Raw genomic sequence first — 22,819 nt, 5'->3', positions numbered from 1 at the left:
CTTAAAGACTATATGTGAATTTTCTGCAAGTGAACTTCACATAACTGTATTTGAAGTAGGAAACTCGTATCTCCCACGCTTGGCGAGTCATTTAAAGTACCAGAAGAACTTGTCATATGACCATATGAAACTGAGTCACATGCTCTTAACTGTTTCCCTCTTTATACGAACATGGCTTTTCAAACGTGTGGGTTACCTATGTGCAAGGTAACCATATATTTCCTGTTGTCTCTCTTTGCTGTTGGAGAGGGACAGTATAAGGGGTTCAGGAGGTTTCATCAAGTGCAGGATACCCAGCAGAGAGCTGTGTTTGAGGAGCAATGGTTCACTCAGAAACTGGATCACTTCAATGGTGCAGACAGCAGAGAGTGGAAGCAAGTAAGTCTGTCAATGTTTATCCTTTCAAGGGTTGAAACAGATTTTGAAAAATTATCAAAGGGATCAGATTAAGCCAGTATTTAGTATAGTGGAAGATAAAGAAGGAATGTAGTGAATTGAAGATTTCATCAAGGACAGTTAAGTGTTTCAGTGTCTGTTTGCACACACCTACTTCACCATAAAGACTACAGTCTATAAGTATTATATAGTATTGCCAAATCTGAACAACCCTCTCTCCCTTTTTTGCCCCAGAGATACTTTGTAAATGAGGCCTTCTACAGGCCAGGTGGTCCAGTGTTTCTGATGATAGGTGGAGAGGGTCCAGCCAATCCAGCATGGATGGAGAGTGGAACCTGGCTCACCTACGCCGAGAAACTGGGAGCACTTTGCTTGATGCTGGAACATCGCTTCTATGGAAGGAGTCACCCAACAGTGTACAGTTCACTTTGCTGGTGTTCTTGATCTTCTTTAAGGGTGTTTTTCTGTTTTGGTTAGAGCAGTTTATTCTGTCACTACAGCTTTTACTCCTTCTGTGCTTTTGGGCAGATTGCAACAATGTACTGTGTGTGTGAACACCAAAAAAGGCCAGTTATGGCAGTACAGACAAAGAAATTAATCTTTCTTGCAAGAACTCCAGTCAGATTTTAAAAGATTTTCCAAAATCTTTAACACATCAGTTTTGTGTTAAACTTTGAGATTTGCACAGTAATTGTGAGTTTATAGGTTCCCTTCAATTTTGGTTCATGAGGGGTTAGTTTGAGCTAAAATAAGCAAAATACAGATATGCAACGACCAAAGAAAACAAGCTATTTGTGTGAAACTGAAACTTGCCTTTAAATAGCAAGTTTCCTGTTTGGTGTCATATTATCTACATGTGATGTCTGTCAACCAGCTAACGTGGGTCTAAGCACTTTACAAGCTTTAAAAAAAGAACCATTTGTTGAGTCAGATAAATCCAGTCTGTTACCATGGAAGAAGATAAAAGTGGATCTTAATGAATCTTGGTTTTGAATTCTGCTCCTCCAACACTGTCAGCAGGTTGGTGCAGATTTCAGCTTTTTTGCTCTGTGGTGTCGTGTTGCGTACTGTGGAATGAACAAAGAGTTTCCCTGTGGAGATTGGGGGAGTATCTTTTTATAGAATGATGAAAGGTAGCTATTACATCACCCTCATTGTGTTTTTACAATAGTTTGAAAAAGTTTTAGTGACTCTGGTTGAGCAATACTCAACAAACGGACAAAATGCATCAGACCACCAGATTCACAAGCTAAGTAAATTCAGTAACTGATGCAGGTGAAGCTGTTGTACCACCAGATGGCAGTCCTGCATTCGGATCAGGACAGTCCTGCTCACTGCCCATGTAGTACTGTATAGGCAGAAAGATGGATACACAGTCTAGATGGTCACTCACTACTATTTAAACTTAGCTTCCTTCTTCTCTCCATCCAGTGACCTCAGCACAGACAACCTGCGTTTCCTCAGCAGTCGTCAGGCTTTAGCCGACCTGGCTCACTTCCGCACCGTGATCGCAGAGGCCCGAGGGCTGACCAACAGAAAGTGGGTGGCGTTCGGGGGGTCGTACCCAGGTTCCCTCGCCGCTTGGTTCAGGCTGAAGTACCCTCACCTGGTGCACGCCTCCGTGGCCACGAGTGCACCTGTTCATGCTACTGTCAACTTCCCAGGTATGAAGAGACACTGACACGTGACCAGACATGCACACACATGCACATTTTTCTCACCCCATAATGTAAAACCCTGATTCATGCCATTCATGTTTCACATAATCAGTGTTTTATTAAAAAAAAAAAAAAAATAGGGAATTTAAGTACAACTTACTATCAGAAAATAAACTAAGACCACATCATAGAATACTCCTTCAAATTGTTAGAAGAGAATGTTTCACTATTACATTATGCATTAAACCAGGCTCAGATGAACATTGGATATTGAATGAGTCATGCTCCAGCACCAACATCTGTCAAGACCAACAACAATTTTCTAGTTTTGTTCAGTGTCTTGGAAGTAAGAGCCCCAGACAGATCAAAAATGAGGAAGGGTTTATTCTCTATCTCTGTCTGTGTTGTGTTTGGCTTAGCCCATTGTTTTCCTCCGGAAGGCTCCAGGCTGGAATCAAGGTCAGAGAAGCTTTGAACACGAGGCTGAGCTGTTCCACCCACACACACATGCTATCTTAAAGACACTATCACCCACTTTCAACCCACATTCTCTCAGACTTGAGGAAAAGATCCAAAACACAAAGACAAAACACTCAGAGAATAGTGTGCATGGTGTACTGATGTCAGGTATATTTCCACTCTTAGTCCTAAATTTACTATTTCCCAAAACAACGCTGCAGTTAGTCAGCATTACTACCAGTAAGAGATTGGCTTTCGTTCCAGATTTTGTAATGTGGAGTTTCTCCTCTGAGAGCCTGCTTTTAGAGTTTCATTAACCGTGAAATCCACTCATCATTTCACTTTCAACCTCACTGAAACCTGTTCAAACAAATACATTCTCTAGCACTTGAATAGAACTTGATTCACATGCTGTTTTGAAGATGAATTGGTGATTTTGCAGTGCCTCAAAATAGTTATTTTTTTAAGTGTTTGATTGAGGTTTTTGTGTATTATTGTGGTCCTTTTTATAGCAGCCCAGGTTTAAGTCTACTTCTCCCTCTGTCTTTATGTTTTGCCAGAGTACTTGGAGGTTGTGTGGCGTTCACTGGCCTCAGAGAATGCAGACTGTCCCCTACAGGTGAAACAGGCCTCAGATACCCTTGTGGAACGCCTGAAAGATCCTGAGAGCTATGACAACATCACTAAAGACTTCAAGTATGTTCATTTACTTTCTGTTACCACTCCTTCTCTATCCTGTTGTGTACTGCAAAATTTAACCTGACCAAGGCTAGAGATGATGCATTCATTCAGTATTTGATTCAATTTGTTGCTCTTTTAATTAGAGTTTGATTTACAGAGGGAGATTATATGAAGTAACCTGAAGGTTTTTTACTAGACTTGCCAGTGCCTGGGATGATTAAACCCCACTCACCACACTGCACAGGTGTTTCCACTTTACCTGATCAGAGCTCCTCTCAGGGCTGTGTGGACATGTACATTCCCTCACTCTCTTGTTTGCTTTAAAGTAGTTCTTGGCACAAGGCAAATTAGTCCTCTATTACTATCCTTAGTCAAGGAAATTTGGTGACCTCGAGCAAACTCCCAGCACAGCTTGATTCAGTGGAGTGAGCAGAGGTCTAATCAGATAGGATGCTGAAAATGCCTGTGTGGTGTGTAGGGTGTGGAGAGCAGTTATGGACTCTTTTTCCCTCAGAAAACGTTGACTTTGACAATGTAGGAAAAACACAGATTTAGTTTATAACATTAATAATGGTTGTGATGTTCCATGGAGGTGTACTGGTAAACCATACATTCATCACAATACCAGGGATCTGGAACTGGTGTCCAAAAAAATGCAGCACGATTAATGTTACTCATTACATTGTTATTGTTATGACATAGCCAAAATGTCTGCTGTGAAAATAACACATAGCATGTTCAACAGAATGTTTAACAGTTCAACAGGATTGCTAAAAGTCAAAGCTGTCCACAATCACAAGAATATGTACATAAGGTATAATCCTTATATTACAGGATTTACAGTAGTATGCCTGTTCACTTTCTTGCCAAGAGTAAGATGAGAAGATGAATTCCACTTATTTCTGTCTGTTAAATAGAAGGCTACAGCCAGCAGCTTACTATTTTACATTAGCAAAAAGACTGGAGACACAGGAAACAGCTACTCTGGCTACTTTCAAATGACTAGTACCTCTAAAGCTCACTGTGGCTCATTTGTTTAAGTATTCGCACCCATGCGAAAACCAGACTATTTCTTGGCTAGCCACAGTGGCTCCCTGGACTCTCCGACAGTTGCAAAGCAACCTCACAGTGATAACAGGATGCAAAACCGCAATTTGAGATTTTACACTTTGGTTTTGGTACAGAGCCAGATTAGCTGTTTTCCCATTAGTCTTTATGCCAAGCTAAGCTAACCAATGTCTGTCTCTAGGGAGGAAGAAGATGTCCTTATTAAGACTTGGTGATAGAAACAGATAACTGTTGGATGATAGCTAACTTACTTTTCTGGCCAGTGAACTTCACCACCCATTTATCTTGGTTCTAACTGCAAGTGTTATCAGCAAAAAAACAAACGAAAAAAAACCCCTGATAAACCCACTGTCCACCCAACACCAAACTTCAGACAGACAAAGCCTGCAGCCATTAGCCTGGTAGACATACAGTAGTGGAGCATTTACCAGCTCAAGAGCCAGATATTTCCTTCAGGAGTTCCAGCTGAACCATGGCTGCCAATGAAGGTTTACGCTGTTCATGTGTAAATGGGAAACTGTTAACTGCTAACATGCTAGCTGTAGCAATTTTGTGATGTGAAAAGCCTGTCAAAGCATTGTGTGACAGATTGTTGCAGGAGCTTTTCTCCTACTGGCTAAAAAATCAATGTAGGCATCTTAATAGTTGATGATGATGAATTTTCTTCTATTCCTCTTTTAGCTCTTGCTCCTAATTTGGGTGGAACCAACCCTTTAAAAGGGCTGCTGGCCTCTGCTTCAACAGAAGTGACTCTACCTTGCATCTATTTTTTTAAAAACATTTTCTCACTCCCTTGTGACATTATTTTCTTTTTCAGTGTCTTTTGTTATTTGCTGTCCCTGGTGTTATTCTAAATGTGTGTATCTTAGGTTGTTATAGTGACAGTAAGGTCAGTCAGCATGATGAATAAGTAGACTTAAATTACTTTTATATTGGTGTGGTTAGTCTCACAGAACTAATACTGTGATGGAGCCTCATCTCTGTGTCTGCACTGGCCTGACCACATTGGATGTCTTTTATTTTAGCTTGTTGCAGATGATGCAGGCTGTAGACGCAGACATGTCCTCATACAGGCACAAACACACAGAGGTCACACAAAGATGGTTTGGAGGCTTGTCCAGCTTCCAAACCACAATGCCCCAGAGAATACAGTACTTGCGTCATGATTTCATCAGCATGTTACTGAAATTTACCATAGCAAAGGACATTTGACAGACACTTGAGGAAGCTGTAATTTTATTACCTCAGACTTTTTCGCAGACGTGTGTCTATGTATGTCCAAGTCTATACACAACTACACTTCTGCAAAGGATAACAAACATGGTCATTTCCACCTTGACTCTGCACCTTATTACTGTCAACTTGACTGATGACTTTAATCAACATACGTGTATTGACTTTGAATGAATCACTGTTCCGCTAAGAAATGGTGAAATCAGCTATTCACACAAAAAAAAAATGGTTTTCACATTTTATTGAGAGACAATTTGAAACTTTCTTTTTGTTTTGGATCACAGATTGCTCCACCACTCATCCATGGTGGTCACTGCTCTTTAGTTCTTTTTTTCTAGATGTTATCATGATGTTAGAGACATTTCTAAACACTTGCTGGTGGCTAGTTATGTACTTTAGGGAAATGGCCTGAGGTTATCCCTGAGAGCACAGGAAAAGAGAAAATGTGCCAAGATGCTCTGTGCAGATGCCAAAACATGCAAAACATGGTCTAATTTTCCTCCTATTTCTCTCTCTGTCTCCCCCACGTTCCCCATTTTTTCCCTTTTCCTTTGTCTCCCAATTTCTTCTTCTTCTGCTCCTCCTTCTCCACCACTTCTTCATCTCCCTCCATATTCCCTTGCCTCCTCTCTTCTCTCTTCCTCCTTCCTCTCTCTCTCCCTCCAGCTTGTGTTCAAAACTGCAGATCCAGACAATGAACGACTTTTCCTACTTCCTGGAAATGCTGGCTGGCAACTTCATGGATGTGGTCCAGTACAATGAAGACAACAGGGGGTTTGAGGTCAGAGAGACACATGCTAAACAACATCACTAAAACATCATAAATATGGATTTTTGGAGCAGATGGTAATTATTTGGATTAAGGCAACTGTTAGCTACCGTATTGTGCCAAAAGTTGGTGTCTCACAAGTGTTACAAACAAAATTTAGAAATTTATGAGATGCTGAAAAAAATACTTATTATTGATTAATTATTAGTTGCCTGAAGGACAATATGCCATATTTGCCATTGTGCTGATTTTTCCTAAACAAAACAAACAAATGGCTCATAGTACAGGTTACACACATACAGTCCTATTGTCCTATTATCAAAAAATGAATCTCTAAAACCACCAAAACATATGGTTTTAAAATCATTTGATGTGATTTGAAATTACTGGACAATTCCAGGAGACACAGACAAACACCTGATATAGAAACCAAGTATTAGATCCGACATGTTTCATGCATGTTGACTTTGTGGAGAGGCTTTGTAGGTCGGGGGTTGACCTAGTATCTAGTCTTGGTTGAGTGGAAAACAGCTATGAGGTGTAGGAGGGTTAGAGATAGCCCAAGCAGTTTACTGAAACATAATAAACCCTGCATTGTACCACAGTGAGAGGCCCAGCAATGCCGCCTTGTAAGAGGGTCTCCAGGGTTGGTCCTGGGGCTGCTTGCTTGCTCACTTTATCTATATCTCAATATGAGCAGTGGACCTGCATAACATTATAGGTGGCCTGTGACTTAGAAAAGAAGGGACTGGCTGAGAAAGATAACACTGGAAGATGGGAATCAGGTTTTTACTTTTAGATAAACCCAATCTAGTTGGGTTTATGCTGCTCCTCTTGTATTCTATTGGAGCAGTTCCTGAAAGACAGTATGAAAAAGTAAACCCCCCCCCCCAATGAAGCCCAGGGTCATGAATACAGATTGTAATGATAATATGTGATATGCAAAAATGTTGCATAATGGTGTCTTCATAGACAACCATTGTAGTGAGAATCATTTCTGCTGTACATCAACCTGCATTACACCATTCAGTACTGAGCGTGGACACAGACTGTCTGATGTCTCATTATTTACAGTGCAGATGTTGTATGGACAATCAGATATATCTGTGGTAAGCTCGTGAGAAGGAAGGAGTCCAGAATAAGACTGGGTGATGGAAACAGATAACTGTTGGATGGTTCAGTCTGTCGTGTGCTCAGTTGTAGTTTAAGTGTATTTTTGTGACATGTCTATTTCTGTGCAGCTGTTCCTTTAATACAAGACACTTGTATTAAATTTTTCAAGAGAGAAAAAAGCAACTCTGAGTTGTGAAAACTGACTATCACAGTTCACATTGGAAAAAAATCCTCTAATGCAGTTATATATACAATAAATGATATTGCTTAGCTTTTGTGGAGTACATATAATATTTATTTCTTTTTTCTTTTCTTATTACCTGTTACTGTACATCCGTCCCCGTTCTCTTTCCCTCTAGATGTCCTTTTTTTTTTTTTTTTTTTACCAGTTACCCCTCTTTTCCCCTCCCCTTTTTTCATCCTATCCCCTCTCTGTCCCCCTGGTGCCTTGAGGAGACGTGAGTCCGGTTACCAATAAGCTAATGTGAAAAAGTAACAAAAGACTCTTTGGTCTCTCTGGTTTCCTGTCGCCCCAAGCTAAAGAGACGCTTATAAAAGACCCGAGAAGAGCGGTGGGCCACAGAGTCCACAGCACTAGCGGACAAACCCAGCCAACAGCTGCCTCTCTGACAGGAAGGGCTGGGTGTAGAGCAAACTACCAGGTTTTAGGTACCATTGAGGAATTTGGGTAAGAACTAGGAGTGAGATGTAACTTAATCAGAGGAGTCAGAGCAGTGGCTTCACAGTCGAGGGGTTATCAATGGGGTGCTTTATAAAATACGGAAGGACATTATGTAAGACTACAGCTTGAAGAACAAGTACTAACAGTTCTTCTTTTTACACAGAAGATGCAGATAGGATAGTAGTCACAGGTCATTTATAGTTAACAAGGCTTTCCTTTCACATGTAAGACCTGTAACCACTGCCAAATGTTTACTCATCCAGCAGTCATTCCAGAAACACATACACTCACTAATGGGAAAACCTGTACACCTTCTTATGTGCCCAATAATCAAATCAGCCAATCGTGGCAGCAGTGCAGTGCATAAAATCCTGTAGATACAGGCCAGAAACTTCAGTTAATGTTCATATGAAACATTAGAAGTGACTTTGACCGTGGCATGATTGTTGGTGCCAGACAGGCTGGTTTAAGTATTTACTGCTGCTGATATCCTGGGATTTTCACGCCTAAGAGTTTACTCAGAATGCTGCGAAATCTAGAATTACCACCTCACAGTTGTATGTCTCCGCCAGCCAGTCCAGTTGAAGTTAATTAGCGTGTAAATTCTTGAGTTATGGTGTTTTGTGAGATCACAGTGACCTTGACCTTTGACCAGAATCTAATCAGTTCATCTTTGAGTCCAAGTGAATGTTTGTGTCAGTGTTCACAAGAATAGGACAGAAAAGATGAAAACTTGCTTTGATTATCACCCCATGCAGTCTTAAGTCTCTAAGACTTAAAGTACTGCATGGGGAGATGCCATCATTAAGTAATTTTAATTTTTATCATATTATGTGGCAGTACATCGTTACACTTGGTTTTTGTTAGAGCCCATCCTCTCTTATTTTGTCAATGCATCACTTGTTATCAATGGAGATCATCAGAATTCTGGGACAAATCTGCTTCAATCTACAAGTAATGAAAGAAGTTCAGTATTTGCTTTTCTATCAATGCAGGGCGTGACAGGTGGTAACATCACCATCAAGGTGCTGTGTGGTATAATGGGCGACACCTCACTAGGGGAGCCATATGCCCGCTATGCTGCTGTGGCCCGCCTCATGATGGAAACCTTCTCTATGAAATGCCTGGATGTCAGCTTCAACACCTACCTCAGAGACATGACTAACACATCCTGGGAGGGGCCAGCTGCAGGGGGAGGTGGGTATGAGCATAATTGTGGAAGGTGGCTTTCTGTTTGTGTAATTAAGGTTTTTGTCCAGTTTGTTTTCAGGTTGTCAGATGGAATGTTTTTTTTCCAACGTGATGTCTCATTGAAATTTTCCACTGTTTCTCACTAATAATACAAGAGCAATCAGGTCCAGTGGAGGGAAAAACACCAATGTCTCCTCCATCAGTAGCATCAGGAGACCAGAATATAACACACCCACAAGACAGGTTATCTTCTGAGTAAGGGATGTGGCTATTGTCATAATGTAGAAAACACATTTTTGGGTGTTGCTGAAAGGCATTTTTGGGAAAAGTAGGTTGTTACTTACTTAAATAACAGCAGACTGGGCTGGCTCTGGCAGACAAAGTACACCAAAAATGTAATTACATCACTTCACTCTTAAAAAGAAAAACTCCTGGAATGATGCAAGCATCCTAAAAATAATGTTTTTTTTCTTTTGGGGTGAAGTTATATGAAGAACAATAAAACCAACACTGTTTTTACATCAATGTTTAAAAATACAGGGTATACTTATTTTGAAATTATCCACTGGAAAGTAGCTATTCTAAGACAGTGTATGCTATTTTGTCTCTGTTGTCTCTTATTGGGGCACAGAGTGTTGAATAACAACTTTGCATGTTTAATCAAAAACGGTTTCTCTATATTCCTTGTTGCACTCTTGCCCCAGGCTGTGGTTCATTTTCCCAGATTTGGTTTCATGAGTGGGAGGACTGGAGTGGGATCACTGGAACAGGAAGTGGTCTTTTAAAAAGCCACCGGGATGCGTTTGCGTAAACTTTCCCAACTACCCTCCTTGTTTTGTGGGTTTCACTTAAACTCTTTCCTCTCTTAAAGGACCTTATTTTCCCGTGTTTTTAGATGATAGTGTACCCAGCTACTGCAAACAGTGGGCAATCTAATCTAATGGACAATTATCCACCTCTGTGGAAGTGCTTAGTTTTGCTACTGACAAGCTCAGATTGTTATAATAAGTGTGACAACATTATGGATATTATTTCTACAGAGATTTAAATGTTTTATTCAAGAGTAAGATCCTTTTTGTTTAACTAGAAGCATGACTATATATCACTACCAGACTCCATTAACAAAAACAGTGATTTTATGGGAGTGGGAGTTGCTGGATGACTGCTGCCTGGATCTGTTAGTTTGTTTGTGTTATTGTCTGGTACTTTTACTGAATACTTTTCCCACCACTGAAAGTCACACAATAACACAAACACACTAACTGATTAAGGCAGCAGTATTCCAGCAACTCCCAGTTGGGATTAAATTGCAGCATCTGTTCATTGTTGCTGGGTACGCCGTTATTGCTCAATAATGGACTGATTCCAAAGATTTTTGTGTGTTTCGTCTTACCTGCCCTGTGTTGAAAGCTTGATTTACTTTCTATTAAGCAAATGAATATTTTGGCCATGAGTAAAATGTGTGTGTGTGTGTGTGTGTGTTGTCAGGGAGACAGTGGGTCTACCAGACCTGCACTGAATTTGGATTCTACCAGAGCACCAGTTCACCCAATCAACCATTCACTGGCCTCCCTCTTCTGTGAGTACACCAAACACTGCCTCTCCACCTTATACTCATGATTATGCTTTTACCTCTGCACCTGCTCCCCCTTTCTCCAACTATTATTTCAACATTAAACACTGGCCAATTTTGAACCTTTGCTTCCAGTTTTATCACATGTTGCAGAGTTAATATGTGTTTTCTCATCTAGGTATTATGTGAAACAGTGTGCAGACTTCTATAATGTCAGTGCTGAGCAGCTGGCGGAGGCCGTGGCCCAGACCAATGAGTATTACGGCGGCTATGACATCCGCTCCAGCAGAATAGTTTTCCCCAACGGGTCCATTGACCCCTGGCACGCCTTGGGAATCACACAGGACATCACATCTAGCCTCCCTGCTGTTTTCATCAAAGGTGAGAAAAAATGTGCACAGTAGGGTGATGCTCTATGTCCTTGTGTTTGGGCTTCAAGTATTTGATGCTATAACCTTCACAGTAATGGTATACATGTACCATTTCCACTGTAACATTTTTGCAACATCCTGCAATTGTGGTTTCTGTAAAGTATGATTTAGAACATAACTGAAGACAAAGCCCAAGTAAAAAATACACATTACATGAGTTATGTGTGCTCTTGCTTATGTATTGCAGGTGCCTTGTGCATGATAGGTACATGTCTTCATTATCCAGTTCATCATTATGCTTTTTAACAGCTCTTTGAATTTGTCTGTGTTCAGGTCTAAAATCTGTTGCAGGTTCACTGAACACTGCCTTTCTTTTTTGGTTGCTTTACATTATAAGTACCAAGCAACTCTTTCAGTAGAACAATGGCTTGCTTGTTCAACTTTAATTTTACTAGGTGGATAATTGTTCTTGTAACTCTCAGTTTTACCACTTTTCCCTGCCATATCCTTCATACATAAATATCTTTCTGATCCAGGAACAGCCCACTGTGCCAACATGTACCCTGCCAGGAGCGAGGATCTCCCCCAGCTGGCTCTGGCCCGTGACCACATCTTCTTACTCCTCCAGCAGTGGTTGAAGCAATGACTGACAGCTGAGTAGGCCAATCAGTGGCTTTCCAAAGCAAACTAATTATTCTTTTGTGCAGATCATTGACATTGGAAGTGAATTGTTTATTATACTGCCACATTTATGACTGCTTGAGAACGCACTTTACACAAGCATCAGTAAAAGTTCATGTATTTTAAATGAGTGAGACAATTTTGAGCAGATGAATAAAGTTTTTTTTTATATGATTCTCTGCATTTTCTGAGTTAACATTGCAACATTATGCATAGGTAGAACCACATAAGTAGCTGGTTTCCAGGGCAGGGTATGAATGTACATTAAACTAGGAGGAGGCCTATGTTTAGTTAATCCTGGCCTTTTAAATCAGATAAGCATGTATGCTGTCTCAGAGATAGTTTAGAATAGTCCTAGATAGTCTTAGTTAATCCTTCTGTGGGGTGACTATTTCATTGAAGACCAACAAGAACATTTTCTTGTGTATGAAAAAAATGTGTGCAAGCATGTGAAACTGAAAATTTCCCAGTATATTTACTTTTGAATTGACCAATCCTATCTGCATACAGGACACTTTGTGTGGCCAGCTCTTGACAAATACATTTAATATTGAGAAACTGCATCTTTCACAGCAGCTTTTAGAAAATTCAGAAGCTTTCAAAACAAAGGTTATCAGTAAGTTCATTAACACCATGACTGCACGAATGAGCCTTTCTCTGTATTTGGTAGTTCCACAGCACACTGAAGATGGTATTTAAACTGACAACAATGAAACTAAAACAAAACTTTTCAACATAGAATTTATCTAGAGATGACTTTAGCTCGTTTTCAAGGGTTGTTGCACAAACATACACACATCTGGTCTTGTTCAGCACAAGTTGAGTCTTGTTTGATGATAAACTCAGAACACACACACACACACACAATGACCCTCCCCACTCTGCTTAACAATGTTTATTTTCACAACAAGTCCCATCTCTGCATCCCAGCTGGACATGCAAGACCCCCATCCCAGCACAAACCACACATCCACAAAGACCACAGACCAAAATCTGACCTGAATCTAGCCCCACTATGTATGTCCCATGCTGTGGCATTAAATCTAAAGCCTCCACCTGGGTATTTAGTTAGATACTGTGTGAAACCAATCTATTAAAGCAGAGGTTCAGCACATAGAATACTCAGGTGAAATATATATCATCATGACAGCCCACACAGCCTGTCTTTGTTAAAGAAAACATTTATGATCGATTCTGTCATAATTTGCCTGTAGACTCTCATTTAATCCCCTGTAATTCTAACCCTCAAGCATTTACTCATAATCCTCTCTTTGGCAGCAGCAGGGATGTAACTGAGCCTCAGCCTCTTTACAGGTGTGTATGTGTGTGTTTGTGTTGCCACCCAACCGAATCATCTCATAGAGAAGCATCAGGTGGTCCTTTGAGAACGGGCGAGGTAAACCCATTTTCTACTGAATATCACCCAAAGTGACCAAGATGACCGCTCCTGCACAGTGTAAATGTTCCCCTTGATTGCATCTTCCTGTTATAAACAACTTCCAAGTTGTTAGTTGCGTCAAGTTAGCCAGAGTTGGCTAAAAGTTTACCGGAAGTAGTTACATGAACTTAAACGTGACACTAAGCTTTTTGTTCGTTTAGAAAAATATAAGCGACAATTCAGTTAAGTACAGCAACAAAATTATACCAGAATATTCTGTGAAATTATGTGTATTATATCATAAAAGGCAGGGAAATGGACAACAATGTTTTATTTTGAAAGTTTACCGGAAAATAGTGTTCTGTAAGTGTATCGTTGATACTAACGGAGTTACTCCCTTGTTGCTCGGCTGTTTGGTTGGAAGGCGGAGTTCACTCCAATAAAGTCCTCTCTTAAAGCTCGGTGGAGTCAGTGGTGGCCTTCGCTTTCACTGGAATAAAGAGTTTAAATTCTTTCTCAATTACCTCGCGGACGAACCTTCGCTTCTGATTTGGACGGCAGAGGAAAGTGGACTGATACAATTTCACCTGCGGTATAAGTCGAAATAACGTCACGTCCTGATCGGTAGGACCGTCGTTTTTTAACGTTAATTGTTAGTGCAGACTCAATAAATGTCGCTATCAGCAGGTTCAGAAGTTATATCTAGCTTAGCAATATGTAGCTTCACTTTGTAGCCTGTCTGCATTCTAGCGCAAACAGTTGCTCTAACCATTTAAATATTTTTATATAGCTAACATTAACATTAAAGAATGTATTGTATTTCAGCCAGATGGGGCTTTTGACTAATTAAATTAGCTAAAAATAATTAACGTAAATCTACCACGTAAAAACTTATTTTTGTAAGTTTAAATTTGTTAACGTGACAGAAATCCAGAAGTGCGCTTCACTTGCAGTGCTAAGCTTCCCCCTCGGTTCCCCTGTAGAGTGCTGTCTTTATGTATGAGCAGCATGCTGCTCAGGGATGACTTTTTATGTGAGTATTCCATTCCTGCAAGTTTGTCGGACAGACATGACAAATTGGGGGAAAAAAAGCAAAGTTTTAAGGCATGTTTTTAACTTTTCGACCAAAAGGGATATAATGAGCTAAATGCAAATCTAATCAGCAAATGAACAATGACGTTAATAACCAGTAACCTAAACTTATGCATAGTCAACACTGTAATTGTGGATATGTGTAGCATGATTACCAGTGAGTCCATGTACAATAAAACCACACAATTCACATAGATGCTCTGCGTCCTCCAAGCCAGCCAGCTGGCACTCTGACTGGCTTTTGTAGCCAGTCATTCTGCTTCAGTGAGTAGGGTGCAGACTGAATCATTGTCCTAAAATGGTCTGAAAGATTTAATTTAGTCTAAAAGTAAACTGAAAGAGGAGAGCAGTTTCAGTAGGTTGGTAATGGTTAGACTGTAATATTTAGACAGTGTGAGTAAGAGTTAGTCAGACCCTGCAGCACTGGATAAAAGGTTTTGTTGCCCAAGGACAAGCGAAGGTGCATGTGATGATTGTGGTAAACCATCATGAGTCATATGAAAGGGACATCCAGCTTGGAAGTGACTTTAAAGAATCCTATTGGTTGTAGATTGATGTTTTCATAAATCTATAGTTGGTGATGGCAGGTTTCTTAATGATGAAATTTTCAGGACACTTGAAACCAGTGCAAGCATGTGTCACCTGGAGAACAAATAAACAATTGAGACTGCCATGGGTCTTATGAAATGACGGCCTCTACTCTGTTTTCCTTCCAGGTGCTGTATAAACCATAATGAAGCACCTCTCTGTATTTTGCTTGTATGCGCTGGTGATTCTGCATTGTCTTGATGGCGTGCTGCCCCAGGCCCCCTCATATGGTGAACGGGGCTCAGATCTCGGCATACAGGTGTTTCAGCAAGTAGTCCGCTCCAAGCCCCTGGAAAATGTGGTGTTTTCACCCCATGGAGTGGCTTCCATTCTAGGCATGCTGCTACCTGGAGCCCATGGAGAAACCCGGAAGCAGATCATTAGTGCTCTCCGTTACAAGAAAAATGGTATGGACTGTCTCTGACTGTAGAAGTTAAGGTGGAGCTGTTCTGATTAACCTTGTATGTAAGCTTGGTCTCAGCATTAACATTTGGCTGATAAGCGCTCCACATTAAGCAGTGATTGGGAAATAATTTATTGTTTATTTGGTCTGCCAGGTCCTTACAAGATGTTGAGGAAGCTGCACAAGACCTTGACAACCAAGTCCAACCAGGATGCCGTGCTGATTGCCAATGGCATTTTCAGCCAGGAGGGCTTCCCCATGGAGGCGTCCTTTGTAAGCACCAACAAAGAGAACTTCCAAAGTGAGGCTAGGAGCTTGGACTTCAACAACCCTGAGGTGGCAGCCAATGAAATCAACGAATGGGTCAACAATAAGACCAAAGGTAGGAGTCAGTGATGTACATAGCAGCTGTATACAACAGTATATACAACATGTTTATGTCTATATGTGAGCTTGTATTTTTAATGGGTTTTTTAAATGAATTTTCATTAAATTTGTCACACAAACCCTAAAATTCCAGTCAGTCATGTATGTAAAGAATCCATATATGTATGTTTGGAGAGAATAGAACTAAAACTAAGAGACACTTCATCACATTTTGTGCAAAATAATTTATTGGAAATGGTTTAGATAAAGAGTAGGGGTGACTCTCCAAATCCATGGTTGTGTTCAGATCTTGATTTTTGAGCCATGATTCAATTCATACCTGTTCCCACACTGCTGCCTTGGATGTGTGCGGGAGGTCTACAGTCTCTGGGTATTGCGGTTCCATCTGTATCGCAATATGAAATATAGACATTCATATTGCTGCTTTGGTCTCTGTTTCATAATTGTTACACTCCTAATAAAGACACAGATTTGACAGTTCACGTGGTCCACCTGTGTAAGCCTTATTCATCTTTCTGATCACCCTAGGACTGTGAGAGGTCCACACTGTGTAGGTTGCTTGGACCCCTGTATATTTACCTGCAACAAAGACAAACACATGTTCAAACCATTGAACTATTTTGCCTTTTTAACAGTATAAACCCCTAACTCTGTAATGTGGACAGTCCTCTGTTGCGTAGATTGGTGTGTTTATATGATGCTACATTTTTACTTCCTCATCTGTACTAAAGAGAATGTGAAAGGGATGGTGGTTTTCATCAAGCCTTGCTGATTGGATGTCGCCCTCATGTTGCTTATTCATCCAGGTCACATCTCCAGCTTGATCAAACCAGACATGTTGGACCCAGCTATGACCCGTCTAGTCACTGTCAACTCAATCTACTTCAAAGGCTTATGGAAGTCTCGCTTCCAGCCAACAAACACCAAGATGAGGCCCTTCAAAGGTGGTGATGGGAATGAATATTCAGTCCCAATGATGTCCCAGCTATCTGTCTTCAATATAGGTGAGTACTGATGTATGAGGTTTCCACTGATGGCCCTCTGTCTGAGACTAACCATTGGGATATATCTAATTAGAGCCATTATTCAGTTTTGATTATTTTTCTTTGACATCACTGACTTCTTTACATACAGCCAATATTTTAGATGCATATTGATGCTGAATACAACATGATCTTTATTACATTACACCACCAAATGACATTTTAAAGATATTTTGTTCCATGATTAGAAAGCTGTCCTGCAGCTTGTTGCAGTAATGCATTTAGAGTAGCTGAAATGAAGTTGCCAGATCATTTCTATCAGTGATAAGAGGAAATGAGACAAGTCAAATAAAATTTCACCTCAGTAATATGATAAATAAAATTTTTTGATTATCTCTGTACGTAAATCTAGAGGGGCTTCATTCTATATTAGGGCCTTCCATTTCTTTCACCGTGAATTGTCAGGAATCTGTTGAAGTATGATTAGTCACACAGTGTCACAGATTTGTTTGATCAAGGACTAATGGCTTTTCCATATACTAGCATAGAACGAGTGGCAGGCAGTAACCTACTGTGCACTATCACCAGACCCTGAAATGACCCTTAAATTAAAATTATACCAGTGTCCACATCTAAAGAAAAATCAGCATGCACTATACTTTCAGTGGCAACAGGATCCAATTTGAATGTGTGTCAAGAATGGTTCTTTCTTGTTTGCCACACTTGGAACTATTTTGAAGGAAAATGTCAGCCCTTAAGTTACTAAAAACAGAGCTAATTGTAATGAGTTCGTGGCAGGAGACAGAGAACAACTGGACATCTTGTAGGGGATGGAAGGTGTTGAAAAAGCCATTTATGGTAGGCATGCTGCTCAGTATGATCCTCAGGAGGGCATGAGACACAGACGGGTAGTGTGCTTTGGGTATGGTGGATGATGTGACCTGAATTCTACATACAACATTTTTAGAATACTGGATGGTACAGTAAAATTAAAGGTGGGGTTTTCTTGGGAACAAATTCATGTTATGTTGACATTCAGTGTATCCCACCAAAACACATTGTGTTTATTCTTGAGGTCTAAGAAATATGTTGAATGCATTTCTGTCCTCAGAATTTGCATAGCCATTGCAAGCTATTGCTTTGCTTACATCCATGTCTGCTAGCTTGTAGTTGGTCAGAAACTCCACAGTGCACCTTTAACTCAACAATAAGTTTCTATGAGGAACTGCTGCTTGTCTGAACTGTCTTTACATGGCTGAACCTTCACAAATACAAGTTTGGACAAATGGCAGGAAACAGGCCTATCAGCAGGTGCTTAAGCACTCAGGTCTTTCAAACTGATCTACTGACACAGATTTCATGATTACATAGTTTCATTTAGTTTATTTAAAGAATCGCAGGCATTGCCAGTTTATGATTCATAGGTCAGCCTGTGTTGAGTTGCAATGACATCCGTAGCATATTATTTAGCCTTGTGTGAAATGAAATGATATACCAGTCAGTTATCTATATTTAGATGAGTTGTCAGAGTTGTGTTAGCATGGTGAGTGCTGTGGGTAGCTCTCATACAGTGCTAGAGGTAAACTAAGGCCATGTTCAGCTGTGAGGCACAGATGTTTCTCCACTATCCTGCAGTGTGTTGACTGTAGTGTCGAAAGTCTGTGACTTGTTGCTTTGATTCTTGTTACCAAATTACTGTGCTAACATCATAAAGAGATATAAAGTTAAAGTTGGTGACAGCCCTAAGTCACTTGGGTATGGCTTGATACATCATTGTAGTGGGATTCACATATACATGGCTTTAATGTGCTGTGATTTAATTTAATGGCCATATAAAGCATGGAAAACTGTGTAAGCATTGTTGAATTGATGCTTGTGGTGTGAGACTGGTACTGCTGTGACTCTGTGTGCTCTCTTTGGCCAACAGTTACGTTGTACATATGTTACTTTTTGTTATGTTAAAGCTAAGTGCAGCACTAGGTGAAAATGTGCTGTTATTTCAAAAGGACCCATACAGTCCAGCACACTGAATGCCATCTCAAGCTCTAAGCAGTATTAATAAAGTATCTGAATAAAGAGAAAAGCTCTCTAGTGCATCTTGGAAGGCTCAGTAGGTCTAAAAATAGTATCACTGTAAAAATAAAAAGTCATAATCTGTGATATTTGAATATAACTGTCTGTTTTGCTACTCCCCTTTACCAACTGATACAACACAGTTGCTATATTACAGTGTTGTACCAGAGAGGCTTTTGCATTTGGTATAATGAACATCTGCTGTCTGGTAGGTCCTTACCCTCAGGAAATGATGCATTTTCCGCTTCTAGTTTGTTTAGATTAAATAAAAATATTGAGCTGCGATAACCACTGTGGCCAGAGAGACAAAGAAAAACTGTTACCCACAGAAACACAAAGACCTGCTACAGCCTACACAAGGAACAACTGTATTAAAAATACTGTAAAAACTTACAGATGTATAACAGGGGAAGAAAAGCGCTGATTTCATAGCATTTTTCTTACATCACAAGAAAGAAGAAAAATGGATTATGTAGACTCAATAACCAATAAGAGGACAAGATAAGATACTTTATCTAAATCACTTGTCAAGTAAAAACAGGAAGTCTGTTAAGAATTTTATTCTTTAATTAGATGCATCAGAAAGATAACTTGGTTACCAATCAGTCATGCATGTCCTTCCAAAAGGAAATACAAGAAATGTATAGGAATAAAAAGGGTGGTTATTTCTGTATCAAGTTTCATTCTTGTTAACCTCTCCTCTGCTGCCAGGCATGGCCACCACACCTCAGGGGCTGAAATACAAGGTGATTGAGCTGCCCTACCATGGCAACACCATCAGCATGCTGATTGTTCTCCCCTCTGATGAGGACACACCCCTGTCCCGTGTTGTCCCACACATCAGCACAGCCACAGTTCAGAGCTGGACCAAACTGATGCGCATGAGGAAAGTCCACCTGGTTATCCCCAGGTAAGACACACACACAAACCAGTTCTTAAAACATAGTTGACTGAATGTGACAAACATTAGCAGTGTGTGTGTTTGTATGTGTTTGTGTCTGTAGGTTTACTGCGGATGCGGAGGTAGATTTGGAAGCCCCACTTTCAGCACTGGGAATAACAGACATGTTCAGTCAGGTCAAAGCCGACTTCAGACACATCAGTGAGTGAAAACACAATCAATCCAAACCCAAAAGTGACGCAGTGCTTCCACAGTGCCTCAAAGTGTTCACAGCAGTTTGAAAAAATAGCAAGGCATAAAAATATGGAAGGATTGTTTCTGTTTACTGCTAAGATCCAGTAAGCAGCATGAAGCACAGCTCACTGTTCAGTGTGAAAAACTGAATCACTCATCATCTCCCTGAGCAATGAACAGAAAGGAGCTCTGAATTTAAGTGCTCTAGTGCCATCATGTGGTGTTTGAATAGAACTGCATTAGCTCTGTATTGCATATCTTTGAAAAGAGAAAGAAATAGCCACACTGCAACTATCCCCTGGTAATAATGTGGTAAAAGATGGCTCTTTTTTCCCCTTCTTTTCTGTTTTATCACTCTTTACAAGGTTCAGTTGCAGTCTCAACTAAAAACGCTCAGTTATGTCTTTTGACAAGGTTCAGTAAAGTGCACTAACACAGGCAGAGAAAGATGTCAGTTAAGCACAGTCTGTTTGTAAGTAGATAGCAAGGTTTTCTTCACTGATGCTGTTGATCACTAGTAAATAATTACACTAATAATGTACCCACCATCAGCATTGGCTGATCAATATCAAATTGTTAATAAAAAGGTATTGATGGCACAGAATATTCATACACTGTATTGTCTACATCTAGAATTAACAGTAAGTGTTTTCCCAGGTGTTGAGCCTGTGCATGTATCCAGGGCACTCCAGAAAGCCAAAATTGTGGTGAATGAAGATGGAACAAAAGCAGCAGCTGCCACAAGTAAGTATTTGTTCAGAGTGCCTTGTCTTGGACTTAAATGTTGAGCCTAACGCAAACCTGTATGCTTAGTTGATAAGAATGTTCTACATAGCAGTTGTACTCAGTATTATAGTATACTATTCTAATAGTATAGCATTACTACATTCTTAACAATATCCTACACTGTTACAGTTTCTGACCTGTTTTTACAATGTGTTTGCTTTTCTGTTTAGCTGCCATTTTGCTGGCTCGGTCCTCTCCACCTTGGGTTACAGTGGACAGACCTTTCCTCTTCCTCATCAGACATAACCCAACAGGTAGAACCTTCTATTTCCTTCTGGATTTACTCACCTTAATAGATTTATATGAATAACATTTGCACAGCTACAGGAGAAATATATCAGACATAGTATACACACACATGGCAGTTTATCACCAATGTCAGGCTTAATAAAACCAGACAACCCCAGAGAGAGCACTACTCGCTATATGATGCAAATCCCTTGGGCAAATATTTTATGGAAATAACTTGCATAAAATCTTTTTTGTCTTGTTCATATTCTTGTTAAAATATAGTTGACACTTTACCTTGGAACTGATTGCTTTTACCTGTAGAGAGCAGTATTTGACTGTAATGAGCTCTCTGTCTCTGTCCTCAGGTACCATTCTCTTCATGGGCCAGATCAACAAGCCTTGAGCCATCACCAGCATCATAGGCCAACACAGGAAATGCTTATACACTGCCACGCATGAACACAAACATACACATGAGCACACACTCACATAGACACATACACTTTGCTGTAGACTTATGTACAATGTGGACATATGATGTTATTTGTTATAAATATTGCTTTTTATGTTACCCATTTTCTGTAATGCTTAGCATGCTTTATAAAATGTTTTGCAGACTAAATTTTCCAGCTGTTTTAATTTTTTGTACACTTTTTTGAATTTATTACATTTTTAAGAAAAACTTTGAATGTCAATTGTGTATTTTCTGAACTCTGGAATAGGGTGATTTTATTTTGTGATTTATCATGTTGTTTTCAGTAAAAAGTTCTCCATCTCAAGTCACATCACTTCAGTTGATTCTAAGTTTCACTCCAAAGTTACACCAATGTACATCCCATCTTGAAAGCCTTGCATTCAGCTACTTTAAACTGATTGTTTCCCTCACTGAGGAAGTCTTCTGTTACCGTACTTGCGGAATAAATACACATATTTATAACACCAATGATTTTTGCCTTACGTATATTCTATAATAGTATTTCTGAGGAGAGAATGTTTGTGTACATGTGACATTCTTTAGTACTGTGATTGTGTATTCATTTTTAACATGTTCATCATAATTACAATAGAAATTTATGATTCTTTATCATTATTATTATTATTATTATCACTATTAAAACACATCTCTGTATTTCTGTATAACTGTATAACTACTTACCCTGTTAAGACTTGTGGGTGGCTTGGAGTGTAAGTATGAAGCAAGAGGTAGGATGGTTGGGTCACCACTCTGTCACAACACTGAACCACATGCAGATTTCCAATTGTTATAGTATACTGAAGGTATGTTCAGTACAATAAAGTATTTGAACAGATGAACATTCAAAATCTAGACTTGAGATTTTAATTCTAAAATGTCAAGTTACAGTTCTAGAACTGGAATCTCCAAATCTAAAAATCAACTTCAACATTTTTTTTTTTTTTTTACATTAGGATGTAAGTTACAGTTCTGAAAGTTGCCAGTCTTGTTTTTCCCAAGTTGCACCATGGACTCCAATTGTAGTGTTTCAAGTCCTAGCACTGGAATTTCCAAATGTAAAACATCTAGAATGTTGAATTAATGAATTGGTACTGTTCAGAACTTGACATTTGTAGATTTGGAAATTCTGATTTTACAACTGCAGTTTAACATTCTAGAAGTTGACCCCTGTCAAGATCTAGAAATTCCAAATTAACTTTAATTTATAATTTTGTAGCTTTAAAACTATGGTTTAAATTCCAATGCTAGTTTTGGACTTTGAACTAGAACCTCAAAATCTACAAATCGAGATCTAGAACTGTAATATCTGGCTCAAGAAGTTGAATATACCATCAGGACTGACACACACACACACACACACACACACACACACTTTTTCAAATCCCTCTGGTTTAATATTTTAAGAAAGACATA

General features: G+C 39.7%; 2 protein-coding genes across 2 annotated transcripts; both read left to right on the top strand.

Moving 5' to 3' along the window:
- The first annotated feature begins 124 nt into the window (after positions 1–124).
- Positions 125–12,049, top strand: prss16 (serine protease 16). The gene is made up of 9 exons (XM_018684079.2): positions 125–378; positions 631–812; positions 1,828–2,060; positions 3,074–3,209; positions 6,162–6,276; positions 9,055–9,256; positions 10,739–10,829; positions 11,002–11,204; positions 11,731–12,049. The coding sequence occupies exons 1-9, from the start codon at positions 172–174 to the stop codon at positions 11,838–11,840; spliced, it is 1,479 nt and encodes a 492-aa protein (XP_018539595.1). The 5' UTR covers positions 125–171; the 3' UTR covers positions 11,841–12,049.
- A 1,599-nt stretch (positions 12,050–13,648) lies between these two features.
- On the top strand, positions 13,649–21,874 carry serpine2 (serpin peptidase inhibitor, clade E (nexin, plasminogen activator inhibitor type 1), member 2). Its single transcript, XM_018684081.2, has 9 exons — positions 13,649–13,877; positions 15,062–15,340; positions 15,491–15,718; positions 16,530–16,727; positions 19,491–19,689; positions 19,784–19,881; positions 20,572–20,658; positions 20,871–20,954; positions 21,297–21,874. Exons 2-9 carry the CDS (start codon positions 15,079–15,081, stop codon positions 21,332–21,334), a joined length of 1,194 nt encoding a protein of 397 aa, XP_018539597.1. The 5' UTR covers positions 13,649–13,877; positions 15,062–15,078; the 3' UTR covers positions 21,335–21,874.
- Positions 21,875–22,819: the final 945 nt, after the last annotated feature.

This window comes from Lates calcarifer, linkage group LG21 (genome assembly GCF_001640805.2).
Source record: "Lates calcarifer isolate ASB-BC8 linkage group LG21, TLL_Latcal_v3, whole genome shotgun sequence".
NCBI classification, from domain to species: Eukaryota; Metazoa; Chordata; class Actinopteri; family Centropomidae; genus Lates; species Lates calcarifer.
This window is presented reverse-complemented; position numbering and strand designations above follow the sequence as displayed.

What these genes read in the sequence shown, in the direction of transcription:
- prss16 (XM_018684079.2), top strand. Translation starts at nt 172, where the DNA reads ATGGCTTTTCAAACGTGTGGGTTACCTATGTGCAAGGTAACCATATAT. An exon ending in TGCTACTGTCAACTTCCCAG is followed by an intron (nt 2,061 to 3,073) that starts GTATGAAGAGAC and finishes ATGTTTTGCCAG; the next exon opens with AGTACTTGGAGGTTGTGTGG. An exon ending in AAGACAACAGGGGGTTTGAG is followed by an intron (nt 6,277 to 9,054) that starts GTCAGAGAGACA and finishes CTATCAATGCAG; the next exon opens with GGCGTGACAGGTGGTAACAT.
- serpine2 (XM_018684081.2), top strand. Translation starts at nt 15,079, where the DNA reads ATGAAGCACCTCTCTGTATTTTGCTTGTATGCGCTGGTGATTCTGCAT. An exon ending in TCTCCGTTACAAGAAAAATG is followed by an intron (nt 15,341 to 15,490) that starts GTATGGACTGTC and finishes TTGGTCTGCCAG; the next exon opens with GTCCTTACAAGATGTTGAGG. An exon ending in GTCCACCTGGTTATCCCCAG is followed by an intron (nt 19,690 to 19,783) that starts GTAAGACACACA and finishes TTGTGTCTGTAG; the next exon opens with GTTTACTGCGGATGCGGAGG.